Source organism: Plectropomus leopardus, chromosome 20 (genome assembly GCF_008729295.1).
Source record: "Plectropomus leopardus isolate mb chromosome 20, YSFRI_Pleo_2.0, whole genome shotgun sequence".
Lineage (NCBI taxonomy): Eukaryota > Metazoa > Chordata > Actinopteri > Perciformes > Serranidae > Plectropomus > Plectropomus leopardus.
Genome location: NC_056482.1, coordinates 2,065,919 through 2,087,789, shown reverse-complemented (window position 1 = coordinate 2,087,789; position 21,871 = coordinate 2,065,919). Strand labels below are relative to the sequence as shown.

At 41.6% G+C, this 21,871-nt stretch overlaps 2 protein-coding genes across 5 annotated transcripts in view; one reads left to right on the top strand and one right to left on the bottom strand.

Annotated features, from left to right (window-relative positions):
• LOC121959637 (long-chain fatty acid transport protein 6) overlaps positions 1-8,317 on the top strand; it is a 64,809-nt gene extending 56,492 nt beyond the window's left edge. Inside the window, exons 8-10 of one of the 2 annotated variants that reach the window (XM_042509054.1) lie at positions 5,224-5,321; positions 5,736-5,866; positions 7,100-8,317. In XM_042509054.1, the coding sequence (XP_042364988.1) occupies positions 5,224-5,321; positions 5,736-5,866; positions 7,100-7,276 (406 nt within the window). In that variant the 3' untranslated portion in view covers positions 7,277-8,317. The other variant, XM_042509056.1, reaches the window with a different exon arrangement.
• Positions 8,318-18,125: 9,808 nt separating this feature from the next.
• Positions 18,126-21,871, bottom strand: part of dennd1a (DENN/MADD domain containing 1A) — a 47,579-nt gene continuing 43,833 nt past the window's right edge. For 2 of the 3 annotated variants that reach the window (XM_042508719.1, XM_042508720.1), the window contains one exon: positions 19,176-21,622. In XM_042508719.1, coding sequence (XP_042364653.1) covers positions 20,570-21,622 — 1,053 coding nt within the window. In that variant the 3' untranslated portion in view covers positions 19,176-20,569. Of the gene's footprint in view, positions 21,623-21,871 lie in introns of all 3 variants that reach the window. The other variant, XM_042508721.1, reaches the window with a different exon arrangement.

Genomic DNA, 21,871 nt, shown 5'->3' with positions numbered 1-21,871 from the left:
CACACCATCTGTGTGTACGTCCGGATCTCCTGCATGGGAAAATTCCTGGTCCTACAGGGCAGGGCGACATCATACCAGACACTCTCATGGAGGTTGTGTAGGAATAGGGATTTGAAGCCATTTTCCTCCTCCAGCCCTGGAGCATTGCGGCCTTGGAAGTATGTAACTCTTAAGTGACGGTAATACTCTTTTGGGGGCTCATGCTTTTTCTGAGTGATAGCGAAAGCACCAAGGGTGGCAGAGGCAGGGTCATTGTACAAAGAATACTCCTCCCTCAGAGCTTGGTAGAACGCTGAGTATCTGTTGCGGGTGCCAGGCAGGAGTGACTCCATGAAAACATGGACACTCCTGGTTCTGGTCTTCCACACCAGTTTCAGTTTCTCACGTGACAAAGCTTTAGGCAGGTCGAGGAGGCAGCGCTCCACTTCTTGGAGGTAGTCGTCAACATTAGACTCACAGTTGCTCGGATCGCAGCATTCTCTCCGACTTGTTAAGAACACCGACTTGGAAGAAATGGCGGAGTCAATATCCTGTCACTCAAACTTGAAGGACTGCATGTACAATGAATGTCCCAACGGCAAAGATAGAGACTTTCCAGTTCTAAATGCGGGGGAAATGCAAGCAAGTGTTTTTATCACACAGTGGACAACTGAGACTGTACTCAGAGAGAAAAAAAACACGGTGAAAAGGAGAAAGTGCCTGTTAAAATGACAGTGAAAAAAAGGACAGAGACAACTTTGCATGACCTGCTGGAGCACTTCCAAGGCCAACTTAAAAACTTCAGAAGGCACCTCTTTAACATAAAACAACAATTTGCTTACCACCACGAACTAAAGAGGACCATGAAAGACCATGAATGCTTAATTCATGTTGATTTTTCTGAAAAGTATGCCTGTAAGTACCACTCTCAAATTCAAACTCTTCACTTGCGTCAAACCAGCAGCAGGCAACACTTCGCACTGGTACATGTCTGCTTTGGCACAATCAGCTCTTCAAAAGAGAAAAGCCCTGCAGCAATATGGACCCATCTTGGCCCAATTCTCAATCTGGTCAAGGCTGCCTATCCTAATGTGACTGTGGTGCATTTTTTTTTTAGTGATGGGCCGTGTACACAGTACACACAGAAGGGCAATTTCTATTTGTTTTGTACCAAGCTGCAGGAGTATGGCTTCCAATAGGGCACCTGGAACTTTGAGGCCTCCCATGGCAAGGGTGCTCCAGATGGAGTAGGAGGCCTCCTCAAAAGGGCCGCAGACAGACTTGTCAGCCACAGGGTAGACATACCAAACACTGAGCTCTTCTTCAAGAAACTGGTGGATGCACAGACCTCAGTAAAGCTGTTCTATGTAAGTGAGGATGATGTAGATGAGGCCTTAAAGTACATGCCAGCAGGTCTCCCAGTGGTGCCATCAACCATGCACATTTATCAGCTTGTCACAGTCGCCCGGGGACATATTAGTTACCGTGATGTGAGCTGCATTTGCTCAATAAGACAGACCCTGGAGTGCCAGTGTTACAAACCCAAAACCTTTACCTTTCAAGTTCAAGAAACAGCACCCACACAGGAGGATAAAGGTCAGAACAAGTCAGAAATTCCATGGCAAAACTCGGATATCATCAGCCAGTGGTGTGCTCTGAAATATGATGATGACATTTATCCTGGAATCATACAAGAGGTGAATGAAACTCATGTTCAAGTAAAATGTATGCATTGAATTGGAATCAACTGCATTTACTGGCCAACGCGGGACAATGTCCTGTGGTACTTGTATGAAGATATACTAAGAATGACCCCACCCCCAACTCCTGTGGGCACACATCATGTGGAGATTGACAGAGAAGATCTCAGAGCTGTGAACTGTCTGAAAGCAAAATAAACAGGAAAGAGCTAAAGAGCCTGGAAAATGAAATATACTGCGGGTGATGAGTTTGAACAACAGCATGTTTTTAAAGAAATGCGAACTGAAATCAAAAGAAACATACAAGTAAGTGTACAAGTACTGGACACTGACAACGAAGGAAACATGAAATAACAAGTATTGGAAACTGACAACAAAAGGAAACATGAAATAAACAAGTTTTGGAAACTGCCAACAAAGGAAACATGAAATAAAGAAGTATTGGACACTGACAACTAAGGAAACATGAACTATACAAGTATTGGACAAGTTGTAAATGTAAAAAATTCAGTATTAATGTTCCATGATATTTTTTTCTTATATATTGTTACAATAATAATTGTACAATAACTTGGAAGTGGAGAAATAACAAAGGAAGGAATGAAAGGAAAGGAGGAGGGATGGAAGGAAGCATGGACAGATATATCTGAAAAAAAGATGAAAGGGTTTTCAATTGTTTCACTAATTGTTCAATGACTGTTGATGAAGGAAAGTAGGGAGAAAGAAAGAGAGGGGTAAAAGGAATGACAGAAGGATGGAGAGAAGAAAGAAAGGAAGAAATGACAAAGGGGAGAATGAAAAGAATAAAGGAAGAATGAAAGGAGAGGAGTGAAGCTGAAAGGAAGAACGGGAGAAATGACAAAAAGGAAAAATGAGAGGAGGAAAGACATATTGAAGGAAGAATGAACAGAAGGGATTGATGGTAGGGGATGGGGAAAATGTTAAAAAATGTTGCAATGTTAAAAAAAAACTAGTCAACTGAAAATCAATCAATCAAAATAAAGTTTTTGTTGCAAAGAAAGGTTTTTCTCTTCTTTTCCTTGTCCTGTCAACTGTGTTACTCCTGTCAGCTGTGTTATTTTGTTGTCAACTGTGTTACATTTTTCTGCCATAATTACTTTAAATGTTAGCTTATCTGTAATATAAATGATGAGGGACATTTCTAGAGAGTGACGACTTACATAATAATGTTGAGTAACTTTTAAATTCAGTGTAATATGGATATGGATATGGAAAGTACGGCTAATTATAGAATCACTCCTATGTTCAGTCTCAAGAAATGTGGAAAAATACTTGACTCTAGAGGGAGTAAGAAGGCATGAACCTGAGCTCTGACCATCTCAACCAGCTGTTGCTACAATACACGGTACACAACAATCACAGGGGGCTGCTCATGTAAAGACAACAATCGTTTATAAAATGTAACACTCAGAGAGCAATCACAAACAAAGAAACAAAGAACAATCACTTCAATAAACGTGCTCTACGCTATGGATAGTCTAATTTACAAGCAAAACTAATCTAGGTGTGGACGTAAGCAAAGCCAGGTGGATACACGTAGGTGTAGGGTGTCTGCATGTGTGTATGTATGTGTGTGTGTGTGTGTGTGTGTGTGTGTGTGTATGATGTGTGTGTTGATTGAGAGAGGGAAGAGACAGAGGGGCAAGACGGCAGATGCGATCTCGTTGGAGGGCCATGTTACCGAAGTAACTTAAGATGGCAGGGTTGAACACATCACACCAGATGTGGATCTACCAACGCTCGTTTCACATGCTCCTTTACCTATGCACAGGATGGCGTGCAGCGGAGTGAAACACACTGTGTGCTCTAAATCTATGTCCGTAAAAGTGGTAATGTGAGCTCTCTTAAGGAGCCGCTCACAGTAGGTGTGTGATCTTAGCAGGGTGTGTGTCTGTATGTGTGTGTGCGTGTGCATGAAGGTTAGTGCACAGATGGAGATAGAGAAAGAGGGAGAATAAAACAAATCAAAAAGAAAAAGAAAAACTCTCAAAAGCTGCATGCAGTTGTGGCCACAAGGAGATACAGTAATTGTCTTCTTATCACTCAGGGGCTGGTAAAACGAATCGAGGTTGGCTTACCATCCACTGGTCTTTGCTCCACATAGGAACGCAACGTATTGTAACTTGCATGCAGTGGCAGAGGCATCTACATCTAACAACACACTTGTACAACAGTGAACAGGCTCCGAGGGAGCGCAGTAACAAACAGGGGTCAATAACACATCAAAAGGACATGGCGGTCCTTAGCATTCACAGCAAGTTGGTAAAAACAAGAACTCTTATCTATACTGTCTCTGTCCAGACAAAAGCTCTCTTACTTGGGAATCACTCTGAGTTGGAGTGTGCGTCCCGTCCACTCGAGTTCTCCGGATGGAATGAGCGTGTGAGGGATCGCTGCAGTGTCTTACAGCAGGGTGAATCAAGCTGTCCTTGTCAGGGCAGAGGAGGAGGCAGTGCAGTCGACTGGTATGAAGAAACGGGGTTTGGTGGTTCCGTGTTCTCCTGGAGAAAGGGTTTTCTCCACCTCTGCAGATGTTGAGGAACAGCTGTTTTGCACAAGCGTTCTTCTGAGAATCCCAAAAAAAATGGAAAAAAAGGTGCCTAAAAACACACGAACAATCTCCCTCTCGTCCAGTGAGTAAAAAAAGAATGCGACCTAGGTTGGATAAATTCAAATGTTTGAATAGAGCTCCTTTACAGTAACTTCTTCTTAGAAAGCCGGAGCTTCCGCCTAGAATGTCGTCACACGAGTAACAAGCAACAAGGCGGCGGTGCACAGCAGCACTTAAAGCCTCAGTGACATTACAGGAATTCCGGGGGTTTCTACCTGGGATCTGGTAGATTCCCACCAATGGGAGACAGGAGTTTGATCTTTAAACAGAAAGTCGCACCTAGGTGTGAATTACTGGACCAATGGAACTTAGGCGCGCTTCTATTGTACCTACAATAGTTGAGAGGCCTTCTCTATTGTTCAGGACATGTGGGTGAGGTCCCAACATAGTTGCACACTAAAATACACACATGTAGTATATTTACTATAAAGATATAGAAATATAGCCAAAAAACATTATTGCACAGTAAGTATTAAAATATACTGCACAGTATGAAATTGCACAGCCATGTTACACAGTATAAGCATATAGTAGTATGGATATGTACATATATTATGTGAATATTTGTGATGCTTATGGAAAAATAGAAAATGTATATTACCTGAGTTGGAAATAGTTTAAAAAAGAGCTGTCATATTGGTGCTGGAGACAGAGTCAGCAGAGTTACAGTGTGCCCTGTTGTCCTGTTAGAGTGTTGCTGCTGCTGGAATGAAGCACCTGCGGCGGCGCTCCTTATTTTGGCTGCTGAAGGAGCTCAAGAAGTTCTGCATGTGTAAATAAGCAACTATCTGCTAACAAGTTCACTAACTAAACCACCCTGACAAGTGATGATTTGACAATGTTGTGTTCTCAATGTTTCCCTAAGTGGCCCGAAAAATTAATGATTCCTTCATCTACTGTCATGTCCTGCAGGTGGAAAGGAGAGAATGTGTCCACCACAGAGGTGTCAGAGGTGATAGGTCTTCTTGATTTTATCCAGGAGGCCAATGTCTACGGAGTCACCGTACCAGGTCTGTGAAGTCATTGTGTCACTGAGTCACTAAGTCACTACTGTGATTTCTGATGCTGCATGATTGAAAGAATCACAACCTGTGTATTCGCACGATGAACAAAACATCATGTCAGCACAACAAGAGCACAATCAGTGGACAAGGCTGCGTTTAAATTTATTCAACCAAAGCTGAAGTCATTAAAAGTGATGATATTAAGCCTTGAGCAGGGTCCATCTTTTATTTATTATTATTTATTTATATTTATTTATTTATCTGTTATTAAGCTGGGAAATACTGAGTTTTTTATCGCTGACATTCAGTGTGTGACTCTCCAACGTGTGTGTGTGTGTGTGTGTGTGTGTGTGTGTGTGTGTGTTTGTGTGTGTGTGTGTGTGTGTGTGTGTGTGTGTGTGAGAGAGGTTTTTTTTGCAGGATATGAGGGGCGGGCAGGGATGGCTGCTGTTGTCTTAAAACAGGACCACAGATTAAATGGAGCAAAACTCTACAACCATTTACTAAAAACACTTCCTGCATATGCCTGGCCCTGGTTCCTCCGAATACAGGTACACCACACAGCCATTCATCACCTTTCATGTGTTGTTTTTAAAGTTTAACATGATTTCCACACAGAACACAAAACAACTGAAAAGGGCTAGAAGCACACATAGTCTTTTCCCCACCCTCCACACCTCCCCTCTGAACACCTCTACCCTGAAACCTCCACTCTGCATTCTGCATGGCTGGCACAGTGATGTGTGGGATCAGTCTGGCTGCAGGAGACTGCAGTGCAGGGCTGACCTGTGACAACAGTGCGCATCAGGATACAAGCATGAGAGGAAAGCTTAGAGAGATTGGGCTCTACATGTGTCTGTTGCATTCCAGAATCAGTGAAGAGCAGATGCGTCAGAACGGTCAGTGCAGGTAGCATCTTTCATTTCTTTGTGGTATTTGTTAGCTTTTCATCTTTTAGGGGATCTGGCAGTGGCTGACTCAGCATCAGTGGTTGTGAAACATACACTAAGTTTTTCAGAAAACCCTGGAGAGAGAGCTGATGCATGTTGGGTACACACTATGCATGCACAGTGATATTTTGTGGGTGCCCGTTTGGGGTTGCCACCACACACTAAGAAGATTTGTTTTTATTAATTTTTGTACTGGCATGTACAAACATGACTATTTACCCTCTTTCAGAACTTCTAATCCTTACCATTATTAAGAAAAGAACAGAGAAATAAAACCCTTTTGGTGACCAGAGGAAGCATTGACGTGGGGGTTAAAGGCCGTAACCGGCAGTGGATGAAGTACCCGAAAGCCATACTTGAGTAAAAGCACAGACTTCTTACCGGAAAATGACTTTGGTAGAAGTTAAAGTCACATATTAGAGTATGACTTGACTAAAAGTCTTCGAGTATTTGATAATTACTGTGCTGAAGTATCAAAAGTAATTTTATGATATTAAAAGTACCCAAGTATTGAAAGTAAAAGTACAAGTAAATGATGTTCATAAAAAAAAAATTTAAAAAAAAAATTTAAGTTTATTCCTTCACAACAAACGCCGGTCTAAACAGGATCCCAGTTTACACTTAAAGAAAAATTAGGTCTTTTCTTAACTTCAGTCGCCTGTCCATCTGTTCCTTTCTTCCTTCCTTCCCTATTTTGTAGTAAACTAAACTGCCTGGGGGGAAATGTAGTAGAGTAAAAGTGAAAGTTCACAAAAATATAAAACTCAAGTAAAGTACAGATGCTCCCACTGTAACAAAGTGTTGTTACTGTTGATCCCTTGTGTGTGTTTTCAGAGCTGTCTGGATGTGACAGAGACCTTCAAGCAGCAGAAGATGAAGCTTGTCCAGGAGAGTTTTAATCCGGACATCACCCAGGATCTGCTCTATTTCTTAGATGTGTCTCAGAAGGACTATATTCTCCTGACTGCATCTCTGTATCATGACATTATGTCTGGAAAGATAATGTTATAAACATGTTAGGGCAGGAACACAAGGAAACATAATCTTTGCTGTTGTCACATTTCCATGTATGTGCATTTCAAACCCTGCTTAGTGATCAGTGCCAGTGTGAGGTGAGCCTTACGCTTCACAGAGTCTGTCTGTCAACAAGATGTGAGCTGTTCAGCCAACAACTGATTCTACTTTCTCACATTGTTTCCAACAGTTTTGTCATTTTTAAAGGGGAATAACTGTCCCGAAATTAACAAGAAAAGAAGTCAAAATTTGAAGAAAAAAAAGTAGAGCAGAATTTTCTTTCTCCTGTTTAACATTCAGCGAATGCTCAGTGTATGTGCTCTGCAGCAGGCTGACGATTCAACCATGACACATTGAAGCATCAGCTGCTCACACATGCTGAAAACAACAAACTCCATTTAGTGTATTATTTTATTAATAATGAAAGAAAATTTTAACATGCAACAATCTGACCAAACTTGCAAAACAAAACTCTGAGTTACTCACTCAGTGTAAATTTTCAGTAGTGGCCAGAGCCCATATTTACCTCAGCTTCAAAGAAAAGCAGGCCCTGTAGCACCAGATAATGTAATAAAGCCTGAAAATTTGCACTTAACCTGACTGAAAATGTAATAAAACCAAATAATGTCATCACTTGACAAATAATAATAATTAAATGTCCTGACAGATATTGTAAAAATCTTTTTGCAGATAATATTACATTTTAGTTGGGTCCCTTTTTCAAAACTGTTCAAGTATTCATTTTGAGGGATGATATAATCAGGTAATATTAAATTTTAGTCACTAAAGTGAAACAAAAGCCTCAACAATTGGCCAATACAACTCATATATTAATGTTGTCTTATCCGCGCAAAAGATGTACAGACGACTAAAATAAACACTCAGTGGAGCACAGGTCACTCTGGTAACTCACAGCACTCAAGCAGCAAGAGGACTCTTTTAAAGGGACAGAGACATTTCCTCGGGATATGGCTAAAAAGACAACAGAGAGGGTCTTTGATTTAATTTGACTTGAACATGTAAAAAAAGAAAATAGAGAGTAGTAATATTTACAAACAATTAAAAACATAAAACAAAAGAAATGGCCACACGCAAGATGACTTGGTTTACATATTTGAAAAGGAGTGAAAGTACAAACTTATTAAATCCCACCCCGTCTCGTTACTGAATTTTGATTAACCAGCTTCTAAAGGTCTGTTATTTACACTTTATCATATATATATGTGTGTGCATGTGCGTGTGTGTGTGTGTATATAAGCAGGAACCAGGGAGCTGCTTTTCTTAGAGCATTTCAGAATAATTCAAGTGTCACAGTCAACAGCTAGGATTGATTATATTGTGTGTGTGTGTGTGTGTGTGTGTGTGTGTGTGTGTGTGTTTGTGATGATGATTATATAGGAAACAAGTCTTATTTTCTAATTTGCCCTGTGTTATGAGTCTATTTGATCATCATTTATTAGAAAGTGTCCCTGTATTTCAGTCTGCTCGATTTACTTTGTTGTTGATGCAAAGTCAACACTTCCTCCATGATACTATATAAATTATTAAAATATTGTATAAACTTGATCTGAGAGCGTATGGTACACACATACTCAGTCTGGAGACAGTTTGGGATTCAGTATCTTGCCCAGGGATCAGACCACCAATCTTCAGATTAGTGGACACCCTGTTCCCCCTCCTGGGCTACAGCATGGCGTGGCTCAGCTGTTGCGCTGATGGAACTAGTGCCGGGGAACTGAGCATTTTACTGAATTGATCATGTGACCTTTTACAGTAGCAGTAAATCCACTCACCCTCAGTGTAACTTATTATTATTATTATATTAGACTATTATAGTGCTACATTTTAAAACACTTCATCTAGTGAGAGTTCAGTCTGCAGTTTGTTTTTTTAATGTAACATTACTGAAACTAGATTCTGACTGGAGTTCAGTTTCTGTGAATTGACAAGCTTTAGATTGGATTGGATTTATTTCTGTGTGAATAAAAATGCACCAATTTGCAGAATTGTTGAGTTGTGAATTGAACAGTTTCATCCTAAATGATCAAAGAACTTCTGTGAGCTTTACCTTAATGGTGGCGCTGTAATAGCCATCAGCTGTGCCACTGTGAAATCTAAACTCAGCAGAGCACTGGTGGCACATGCATATACAAAGAGACTGGGGACAACTGTAAAACATGTTGGTTTTGATATCATCACTCAAAAAGCTTGTGAATTATTTGGATACAGTTTTCATGTAGGAAACTTGGTGTACACTACCGTTCAAAAGTTTGGGGTCACCCGGACAATTTTGTGTTTTCCATGAAAAGTCACTTTTATTTACCACCATGAGTTGTAAAATGAATAGAAAATATAGTCAAGACATTGACAAGGTTAGAAATAATGATTTGTATTTGAAATAATAATTTTTTCCTTCAAACTTTGCTTTCGTCAAATAATCCTCCATTTGCAGCAATTACAGCATTGCAGACCTTTGGCATTCTAGCTGTTAATTTGTTGAGGTAATCTGGAGAAATTTCACCCCACGCTTCTAGAAGCCCCTCCCACAAGTTGGATTGGCTGGATGGGCACTTCTTGCGTACCATACAGTCAAGCTGCTCCCACAACAGCTCAGTGGGGTTTAGATCAGGTGACTGCGCTGGCCTCTCCATTACAGATAGAATAGCAGCTGCCTGTTTCTTCTCTAAATAGTTCTTGCACAATTTGGAGGTGTGCTTTGGGTCATTGTCCTGTTGTAGGATGAAATTGGCTCCAATCAAGCACTGTCCATAGGGTATGGCATGGCGTTGCAAAATGGAGTGATAGCCTTCCTTATTCAAAATCCCTTTTACCCTGAACAAATCTCCCACCTTACCAGCACCAAAGTAACCCCAGACCATCACGTTACCCCCACCATGCTTGACAGATGGCGGCAGGCACTCTTCCAGCATCTTTTCAGTTGTTCTGCGTCTCACAAATGTTCTTCTGTGTGATCCAAACACCTCAAACTTCGATTCGTCCGTCCATAACATTTTTTTCCAATCTTCCTTTGTCCAATGTCTGTGTTCTTTTGCCCATATTAATCTTTTTCTTTTATTGGCCAGTCTCAGATATGGCTTTTTCTTTGACATTCTGCCCTGAAGGCCAGCATCCCGGAGTCGCCTCTTCACTGTAGATGTTGACATTGGCGTTTTGCGGGTACTATTTAATGAAGCTGCCAGTTGAGGACCTGTGAGGTGTCTATTTCTCAAACTAGAGACTCTAATGTACTTATCTTCTTGCTCAGTTGTGCAGCGGGGCCTCCCACTTCTCTTTCTACTCTGGTTAGAGCCTGTTTGTGATGTTCTCTGAAGGGAGTAGTACACACCGTTGTAGGAAATCTTCAGTTTCTTGGCAATTTCTCGCATGGAATAGCCTTCATTTCTAAGAACAAGAATAGACTGTCGAGTTTCACATGAAAGTTCTCTTTTTCTGGCCATTTTGAGCGTTTAATCGACCCCACAAATGTGATGCTCCAGATACTCAACCTGCTCAAAGGAAGGTCAGTTTTATAGCTTCTCTAACCAGCTAAACTGTTTTCAGCTGTGCTAAGATGATTGCAGAAGGGTTTTCTAATCATCCATTAGCCGTCTGACGCAATGAGCAAACACATTGTACCATTAGAACACTGGAGTGATAGTTGCTGGAAATGGGCCTCGATACACCCATGTAGATATTGCACCAAAAACCAGACATTTGCAGCTAGAATAGTCATTTACCACATTAGCAATGTATAGAGTGTATTTCTGATTAGCTTAAAGTTATCTTCATTGAAAAAAACAGTGCTTTTCTTTCAAAAATAAGGAAATTTCTAAGTGCCCCCAAACTTTTGAACGGTAGTGTAGGTGTTTTACATGTGACCAGACACCAGATATTTTTTACAAGCAATGTTTGAGTCCCAATATTGATGTTAACACTTCAAATGGTACATCTTACCTCGTGCAGGAGAGACTGTAGCAGCATTCAGTGGCAATTATAGCAACACATGTAATACGTTTATATGGGTACAAATACTTGTTTTCTTTTACAAACATGGGAAAAAACAATCAGCAACTTAGCAAAACATATAGAAATTAGCAAGAAATTAGTAAAAAGTTACAAGATTACCTTAAACCTTTGAAACCTGAGCAAATTGATTGGCAATTGATTGATTGATGGTTTGATTTTCTGTCCTAAACATTGGGGAACAGGCAATAAGTGATTTGGCAAAAAATGTCATGCAAGTAGACTTTTGTAAAAGTGACAAGAAAACATCCTGAAAATTAGTTTTTAAAGAGAGAATGATCAGTAAATAAATAAATAAAACAGGAAAAAGGTTTCATAAAACAATTATTTTTTAACACTAATTTACAGGCCATTTCCTTGTTTGTTTTTGTTATATTTGGGTTGTTTTTTGTTTTGATATTTTAAAAACCTGTAGAAATTGAGCAGCTGAAACTAAAATTAGTAGTTGAAAATATGGATTTTCAGCCAATATGACAGTATTTAAGATCGGGTCAACTTCTGATTCATAAGATTTTAAAAGCATTGGAATATGGAAAATAAAAACAATTCCAGGTTTCTTTTCAACACCGTAGCCAGGCTGACTCAGTGTCACAGCTCTATAGAGCCTTGTATTCCTTTGGCCCTCAGCAGTGATGACTTTATGAGTTTCTTTAATGATAAAATTATAACTACTACAGATAAAATCCATCCATCTGATAAAGGTCTGCTCTCTGTATTAATTAATCTCAGTGCCGCATTTGACACCATTGACCATCAAATTTTACTCCACAGACATGAACACTTAATTGTCCTTAAAGGAACAGCACTAAGCTGGTTTAAAGCAGGCTCGAACACGAGTAATGAAGATGGTAGATTTATTTGGGGAAGAGTGCTGGGGGAATGTGCCAATTGAGAGGAGGCAGGGGCAGCCAGGTCTGATGGGAGGACAAGGATTTGGGACTGGCTGGGGCAGTGAAAGCAGGGTGAGGAGGTCCAGATGGAGATGTGGAGATGGCGTGGAGGCAAAAGCTGGAGATCTGCGGCACAAGATAAAATTGTCCGAAAAACAGGCTCAAAAGCACAAGGAAGAATACTCTGTTAACAAATTGCAGAGCAGCCGAGACGTCACTACCACGGAGTCTGGCAAACCAATCTGTCAATGAGTGAGAGAAGTCCATGGGTTGTTATACTGCTTGCTAATGGGATGATTGAAGACAGGATTGGAGGGAGAGCCACGTCCAAAGCACACAGATACACAGGAGAAGAAGAAACACGAGGGAGACAGGGAAAGGAACACAAGGAAAACCTGGAGTCACGAGAAGAGCCGTGGCACCATGCATACTAAGGTCTGCTTTGGAGTACCACAAGGTTCTGTGCTTGGACTAATCCTTTTCACCTTATGAAAGCTTCCCCTAGGCAACATTATTAGAAATCACTCTGTAAATTTCCATTGTTATGTGGATGATACGCAACTGTATATATCTATGAAGCCAGATGAAACCGATCAGTTATCTAGATTACAAACATGTCTTAAGGATATAAAAGCCTGGATGAGCTGCAATTCCCTGATGTTAAATTCAGACAATACTGAAGTTATTGTACTTGGCCCTAAACACTTCAGAAACTCTCGTTCTGAAGATATAATTTCTATAGATGGCATAGCCTTGGCCTCTAGCACAACTGTCGGGAAGCTCTGAGTTATATTTCGTCAAGAATTATCTTTTCATCCCATATAAAACAAACTTCAAGGACTGCTTTCTTTCACTTGCGTAACATTGCAAAAATTAGGCAAATCCTGTCTCCAACAGACAAAATAAATGCATTCTAATCTTAATTCTATGCTAGATTATCTGGTTGCTCCAACAAGCCTCTGTAGTCTCTCCAACTGGTCCAGAACGCTGCTGCACGTGTACTAATGGGAACCAAGAAAAGGGATCATATTTCTCCTGTTTTAGCTTCTTTGTACTGGCTCCCAGAAAAATCCAGAATCGAATTTAAAACCCTTCTCCTTATCTTCAAAGCTCCGAATGGTCAGGCTCCGTTATATCAGTTGCAGCTCATAGTTCCCTATCAACCCTCAAGAGCACTGCCCTCTGAAAATGCAGGGTTACTTGTGGTTACTAAAGCCTCCAAAAGTAGGATGGGAGCTAGAGCTTTCAGTTACCACGCTCCTCTTTTATGTAACCATCTTCCAGTTTCGGTCAGGGAGGCAGACATCTTCTCCACTTTAAAGGGTAGACTTAAGACTTTCCTCTTTGATAAAGCTTACAGTTAGGGCTGGCTCCTTTTTACACCATTTGTACTACCTTGTTTCGTAGCTTTCTGGATCTTGGCAGCAATCTTGGCTGCAATCTTGGCTGCACCTGGATGGTGGTGATGGCTGTGCTGATGCCGTCACCCTGCCTTTGGCCGTGCTCGTGCTGTGGCTACACTGACACTGTACCTCTGGCTCGCCTGGATCATGGTCTTGGTTGTGTTGTTGCTGTCGTCCTGTCTGAGCCTGTGCCTGTCTCGTGGGCCTTGATTGCTCCGATGCCGTGATCCTGCTTCTACTGCCATTATTATGAGTCATGCCTCCACCATTAATATACACATGGGACTCTTATCCAAGCCTACAATATCTGCATGTAACATCACATGCAATCATATACTGCATTTATTAATTTTATGTCTATCACTATTGTTATATGATATGTTATTGTTACCAGTATTGCTGTGCATCTATCCCCCTCTCTCCCTCTCTTTTCCCCTCTCTCTCTTTCCTTTATGTCATTACTGTAATTTATTGTGATTTACAACATCTAATGCATGTCAGTCCAGCCTGGACATGACAATGGTTTCTGTAGCTTAAAGTAGGTTGAGGTAGCAGTTGACCAGAAAGTACAGGAGAAATTGCACTAGTAGTATTAGTAGCACAAGTGTTAACCGTACTAGTAGTAGTTGTAGTCCTGGAAGTAGAGAAGGTAGCTGTACTTCTATTGACAAAGACAAAGATTAAGACACCTAAGAGGCCACATGGGCCAATCAATGGCCCACTTGCGGCCCCTCCTCCTGAGGGCCCCCAAGTAGACTATTCATTTCTAACTGGGAACTTTCATTGGCTGACCAATAAAGGCTCCCCTCCACCTGAGGGGCCACAAGGGCCAATCAATGGCCCACCTGTGGGCCCTCTGGACCATTAATTACTAACTGGCAACTTTAATTGGCCACAAGGGCCAAATAAGAGGCCACTCCACCTGAGAGGCTACAAGGGCCAATGCTAGCGATATAAAGGGTCAGTTAACCATTAATGATAAGTGGACAAGTGGACCAGGCAACCCTAACTGGCATCATCGTATTGGAAAAGTCCTGCACACCAGGATGGCAGTCTGTGTGTGTGTAAGTGCCTGTTACTATGGTAATTAATGGCCCAGGTGCACTCCTCCCACCCCCCACCCCCTCTCAGGTCAGCTCAAAGGAGGCAGCTGAATTTGATGGAAATGTCCTTGTCAAACTCCATTTTACAGCCATACCTTTCACCAAACAGTCAAAATATTACAACGAGAAGCGAAAGGAGGTTGTAACGAATGCATAATTACCAAATTTGCCTGAAAAAATATCTGCTACATATCCCAAATCCTTGTGTGAGAAAAAGCTTGCGGCAGCAAATTTCCAGAAATTTCTCATCTCAGTTTGTATTGGAGTTTATGGGGAAATTTTTGTGTCTCCCTTCCTTTGGAGGTGCACCGAGCCAGCTGTGTTGGGTTTTCAGCTTTCAAAACTACTTTTCTCCGACCGCCACAAGTTTTCCTACATTGTGATGCACAAATTGTGTATGAAGACCTTATACTATGGGCAGCAGAAGACTTTGTTTGAAAATTTTTGTGAAAGCAGAGACAGAGACATCTAGAGTGCGGGAGCTCATTAGTGATGTCACATGCTCTGACCTCCAACAATCCGTCTCCATTTGACTCCATTATAAACGCAGAAATCATCTGAAAAGATCATAAAACTTAATCGCCAAAACTCAAAAACTGTAAAACATTCAAAAGAGCTGAATCATACCATAAGAGTTGAAGGCCTTGTGACCCATGGATCTATTACAAATCTGGATACAGCCGTGGGGGCGGGGCCTCGTTCATTCCTATGAGAGCTGCTCAGTGGCGCATGAAGCAGAGAAAACTCTTTTTCCGGATTTAGAAAAGTATAAAATACCCAGATCTACCGGCCCATAGAGCATGCGTATAAGTGATTAACGGCAGCCGAATGCGGCCGAGTGTACCCAAACATTGACTCTGACTCACTGGCTTGCTCACACAAGTTACCCGAATCAAGTGCACAAGCGAACAGCGCTTGTTCACGAGCATTCCTCTCGTAGTAGCTTAGCTTATTAGCAACAGCAGCTAATCGGCGGTACAAAGACAGCGGTGCTGTCGGTTTTTTAATATTTATGTGATAATCTGATAATGGTATATGTATCTCTCTCTCTCTCTCTCTACACACGCACACACACACACATATACATATACATACAACTTATCAGGGAATCATATTGTAATCTCGACTGGAGAAATGAAATTAACAGAATCAAAAAGTGTTGTGCCCACAAAAATATAATAAAAGGTGGTGCCTTGTAATATTGCCCTGTGCATTATTACACAGCTCAACTTTAATTAAATACTACGTTCAGTACCGTTTAGTAACTGTCACTAGTGCTCCACGCTGCTCACTGACAACCGGAAGTTTGAATACTGACCGTAGACTGCATATACGGTCTCTGGTACAGACACGGTGGGACGTCCATATTACAGGCTTTACAGCCAACAGCATATGGATGTGTTGTAAAATGGTAAAAATTCTGAATTATGATTTAAAAATATCCATTATTATGGCCGGCACAAAGCCTGTGTTGTGTCAGGGATTCTGAGAGTTCATGCAGTAGAGTCCCGCGGGTCCTATGCCCGCTCATTTTATGTCTGAATTCCAAATCTTGACTCGGAAAATGGTGCATTTTACATCTTTAGGACGTTTTTTAATAATGGCTATTAAAAAATGCATTCTGAAAAGTCAACATGTCTCAAAAAAAATTATCCAGTGATTTAAAGATGTTTCTTTCCCAATGTTAAGCAAATGGGGAAAAGTCCTTCTCGGCCAGTGTGCATCATGTGACACTGTAGTTATACTTTTGGCCACTACGTAAATTTTGCTTCAGAGGGTGGCGCACTTCCTGGGGGCCTGTTGTGACCTGTTAAATGGAGTCTAGAATGGTTGTGTTTTCCTTACCTAGAATGAGCTATTTATATCTACATAGGGAGGAGGTCCTCGTTTTTGGAGACTGCCATTTTGCACCGCTGTGTTTCTACAGTGGCAAACAAAACACTGGCTCTAGATTTGGCTATTTCCCATATTAGCATTGGCCATTGTAGTAAGAAGCTGTTTCGATCACCTGGGGCTGTATTCACAAACATTCTGTGAATACTTTAAGTGAGCTCCTAGCTTAGCCTAAAAACTTCTAGCAAGGCATCAGAGTTTGAAGGTGATTTAGTAAAATTCTCAGTGCAACTCTGAGCACTGAAAAATCAGAGACTTGGAGAGGAGAGGACCTGTGGTCAGGCCCGGTGCTGTGGTCGGCCCTGTGCTGGGTATGACATTCTTTTAACAGGTGTGATTGGTTGTCACAGACACACTTTTTTGTGAGCCTGCGAGGTGTGGAAACCCAGTGGAATGAAATTAACTTCATCACAATAAACAACTGTAAAAGGGCTTTTTGTGTGATCACACTGCTGCACTGTATATTGTATATTTTTTTCTAGTTGCCAAATATTGTAACGTTGTCATCACTTTATTTCTGGCATTACATCACCAAATCTTTGGGTGAAGATGTGAGTGCATCTCTAATGATACTGACTACAAACACTTTTGCTGCATCTATTCTGCAGTGTTTCATTAACTCTTTGTCACCCAGTGTTTTGAGAATATTTCTCCTGCCTCTTTGTCTTCTGCCATTTTCTCCTCTGCTTAAGAAACTCTTAAGCCTTTTAAAAGTCCTCCTCCATTCTTCTAACAGTTTTTCAGCTTAGGAGCTCTCTAAATGGCTGAGATGCTTTGTGAATCACTTTTATCTTTACCAGGACCTAGTCTTAACTTTAAGGAGAAATTCTTTGAAAGCTTCATCATTCTAAGAATTTTCTTAGAAATTTGTCACTTGGTGAGACTCTTTGTGCAGGGAAAATTTGTGAATACAGCCCCTGGTCCATTTGTTGTGGAGAGGAAGAGACCTCTGAGGATAATTCAGCTCCCGATAAAAGGGTAAGATGTTTTTATCGTTGTTAAAAATAATGAACGTCAGTTTGGTGACTCAGCAGCAGCATAAAAAAAACATACAAACAAGTTAAGACTGCAACAACACTTGAAACACAGTACAACCTCCTGAACATGAACACTTGAGCAATTTTAGCCAGGGGAATTTTAGCTGGTTGCAGTCTGCAACTCACCACTAGAAGTCACCAGGTCCTTCTAAATCTTACACATTTCACCTTTAAGGGGGATTTCATAATTTAAGAAATTTTCTAATCATTTTACTTGGAAGCTTTGTAAATGCAGCCCCTGGGCTCCTTTCACAACTTCCACAGAGGAACTGAGCGAGGGTCCGAATCCATCAACAGAAACACACTTTGACATTTTCCTTTGGCAGCCGATTGGCATGCTGACATCAACTGACAACTGACTCAGTGACTGCGATCTCTCAAAACCACCACTATCCTCAGTAACCATTTCAGGGTTAGTTTCGCCTGACAGTGTCTCCCAACCAAGTTAGTTCTTGCATTTGTCATAGAAACCCAGACAGAAAAAGAGCACGGTGTTGTGGATTTGGATATTTGATAATGATTTTAATATTTCTTATGTACAAGTGGACATTTTGGTGTTATGGAGGTGCTAAAGAAAAGGGCAAAGTCACCAAAACTATTAAGGATATGAAGTGCTGAGGAAGTGGAAATAGCTGATGGTTTTGCAAAAAAATGAGGTTTACAAGTAAAAATGATCAGGAATCTTTCGGCAGGGACCATATATTTGCATATTAAATGTCATGGAATATGAAATGATTAGAACTTTTTGGCATTTACCACACATGATCAGCAGGAAAGGCTGACAAGGCGTGACACTATTTCACAATTTCTGTTGTTGGAGAAGACAGAGCAGCTGAAATCCAGACTGGTGGCAAAACAGTGAGAAACATTATTTTGTTCTCTATGAACACTTGACATCACAATGTGGAAGCAGCCTGTATAACTCAGTAGCTCACGCATTGTCATCAAACACAAAGTAATACTTGACTAAGGCAAAAACCAACAGAAGGAAATGATCAGAGCATATATCAGCAGCAGAATAGGCAAAACAACACAATATACAATAAAGTGTTTCAAAGTCCCCATATATTTAATGAGACAGAAAAGCTTCAAATCATTTGGGGAAAGTACAAGCTATTGTAGGCTGGTTTTCTTAAAAAGTTTATTTTTAAAAAACAGTAGGATGCAACACATTTTCACAGGTCGGTGAGAGAAACCAGCCGTGACAGTCATCACCAAGGCCAGAAACAAACTGAACTAAACCAACACAGTGTGCATGATACTATCAGAAACATAAAGAGGTGAACTGACTGCATGACTGCTGCTCTACACTGCAGCTACACAAGCAGAATGCCATCAGGAGCTTCAGTAACTATAACAGACGAGCTACCAGCTGATCTCAGGAGCTGACATCATTAAGACATATGCTGTAGTGAGTGTGACATATATCCAGGAAACAGGAAACACTGTGTGCTATTTTTAGAGTCATATATCTAAACTGAACTATACTGAGCTCTACGTTAACGTGGTGTCATCAAACACGGATGACACGAGAGGCTGCTGTGCAAAGAATTCTGGAAGCAGTTTGTTCATGAGCAGCGACGGACTGTTGGCATCTGAACATGTTGAAGCAAGGCTGGCTTTGAGTGGGGATTCCTGGGGAGATGGCAGGAAAATCAAATTAAGACAAAATATCTTGATTCAGGTGATCCCTTGATGTGTACAGGTGAGATTAAATGTGGGCTGATGAGACAGTCCAAACTCTTCTTATCTTCACCACATACACACACTTATATGTCATTGGTCAGCAGCAGAGCTGATGAGAGAGGGGAGGTGTGTGTGTGTGTGTGTGTGTGTGTGTGTGTGTGTGTATGTGTGTGTGTGTGTGTGTGTGTGTCTGTGTGTCTTTGTGTGTCTGTGTGTCCATGTAGGGTGTCACAACATGACCATACCTACATACTGGATCAGGACCTTCTGTCCCAGTAAATGAAACATCAGCTCTGATGCATTTGCTAACCTCTACTCCATATGAGCAACATACAAGAGTAGAAAAAAATCATTACATTGTAGTCTAGCACAGTGGTTTCTAATTGGTGGGATATTGTCCAAAACTGGGCCACGGGTCCATTGAGAATGTACCACAAGTGACTTGTGAACATGTCAGATTTGTAAAAACTACTTTCTTCAACTACAGACCTACAGCCTATTAAGGGCCTCATTTATCACAACTATCTGTTTTTTCAGTACAAAAACAATTTCATTGGCCAGGTCTTGGTACTATCTGGTCTGCTGTGCCTTTGCAGTGTTTTTATGTCACTGGTCTTGAAGTAGTGACATGCAAGTTTTTGGTTGCAGTGCTACTTATTTATTAAGTTTCAAGTGATTGCACTTTATTCTTGCTATATGTTTTATTTCATTGTGTTGTAATCCCACATGTTGTTTACATTTTGTGCAATAAAATGAATTATGCGGTAATTTATTAAAGGTGTGGGCCCTGAACCAATGACTAAGGAGAAATTTGGACCACAGCTGGGAACCACTGGTTTAGAGCAAATGTCAATAAAATCAATAAACTTCTGTACAGGAATGTATCACTTACATACACATGTTTGGCAAGAAATATATATTAATTCCAATTTATGATCTTTGAGATTTCAGTCTGAGCTGCTTTGTGTCTCTGGTGATGGTGAGTGAAATGTATTAACCACTAGGCTCAGGAAATAGCAAAGTGATAAAGTCATTTTAATGACCTTGTATTGGAAATATCCATATTAACCTAATTAGCTAATGTTTACTAGCTCATTTGAAGTTTAAGCTTTCGTTCTTCTACCACTGTGAGCTGCAGAAGCAGAGTAGTGAGTGTTAGTGTGTGTGGTACTGAATGCAGTAGAAGGCCCTGATACAGTAGTGAGGGGGCTTTGGGTGATGACAGAGAGGGCACCTCAGTACATATTCACAGGTTTTAGTCAAATGTTTCCCACTTCCTGCGAAGGTCCTCCACCTTCTTTTTTTGGGGAGTAGCTGGCTTGGCCATAGTCAGCAGATCCCCAAAAGGATCCTGAGTCTTCTTGCTGTCCCCCTCAGCACACAGTGGCTTTGCCAGTAAGTTCATGGCTGAACTGGCGACAGATGGTGAGTCTGCCAAGCTGGAGAGAGCGTGATTGCTGGCAGAGGAGTGAGGGAGGGAGGCCACTGAGGGGGGGAAGGCTGACTGGAGCAGTCCGTAGCTGGCGGGCAGAGATGAACTGCCGGGTGAGTGCTGTCTGTAGAGCCCTGGCAGCGTAGAAATGGACTGTGGGCGAGCTGCAGTATGTAGGTAGGGGCCTGGCGGGGGCCCGTACACTACACTGAAAGGATTTCCACTTACAGTCGGCGAGTAATTCATTTGGGGGGAGGTGTGCTGAAGAGACTGGGCAAAAGGGTTGAGTGATATGTGAGGATGTAGTGGGAAAGGGGGCAGGCCCTGTGGGTAGGACCTGGGTGGAAGTGATGGTTTGCAGGAAGATGACAACAGACTAATATCTGCCCCGTCACTGTATGAAGTGGAGCTGCTGGCCACTGAGCTTTTCAGGGGGTCGAGAAGGCTTATCAGATCTATACTGTCCTCTGCAGCCTTGGCAGGCTTCAGCAGGTCTCCATCTGCGCTCATGCTTAGAGCCTGCCGAAACTCTTGTCCCCCTAAAGAAGTCCCTCCTTCTCCAGCTCCTGCTGCTTTCGAGCGCAACTGGGCTGTGGGGGGAGCTAGCACAATGCCGAGCTCAGGCGTCTTCCTTCCATGGGGACGTGGAATGGTGATGTTACCTGGGGTGGAAGGGTCCAAAGGGTCGGGGCCCGGGCAGGAGCTGTCACGGCTCGGAGAGCGGGCTTCCATCTGTGGGGGATGTTGGACAGGAGGAGTCACACAGACGGGCACGGCCATCAAGTCCTGCCCCACACTCCACAGCTTGTTGTAAGGGTTGGAGAGCTTGAGTCCTGGAAGTGTTCGTGAGTGTTCACCCACACTCAGGTCCATCCGCTGCAAACAAAAGAAATCAATCTTTCATGCTCATATCCATCATAAACTAATAACCTAATAATACATTTATATTTCTTTTTTTTTTTTTGCAATTATCTTTTTATCTTTTATCTTTGCTTTTTAGTCCTCCTGTGCTGAAACTCATGACCATACAAACTTCTCAGTCCTCTACTCCCATAGATGAGAATTCAAGGAAATCTCATAAACCATTCATCTTTATAACTTTGAGCATGCTCATCTGTGTTCTCC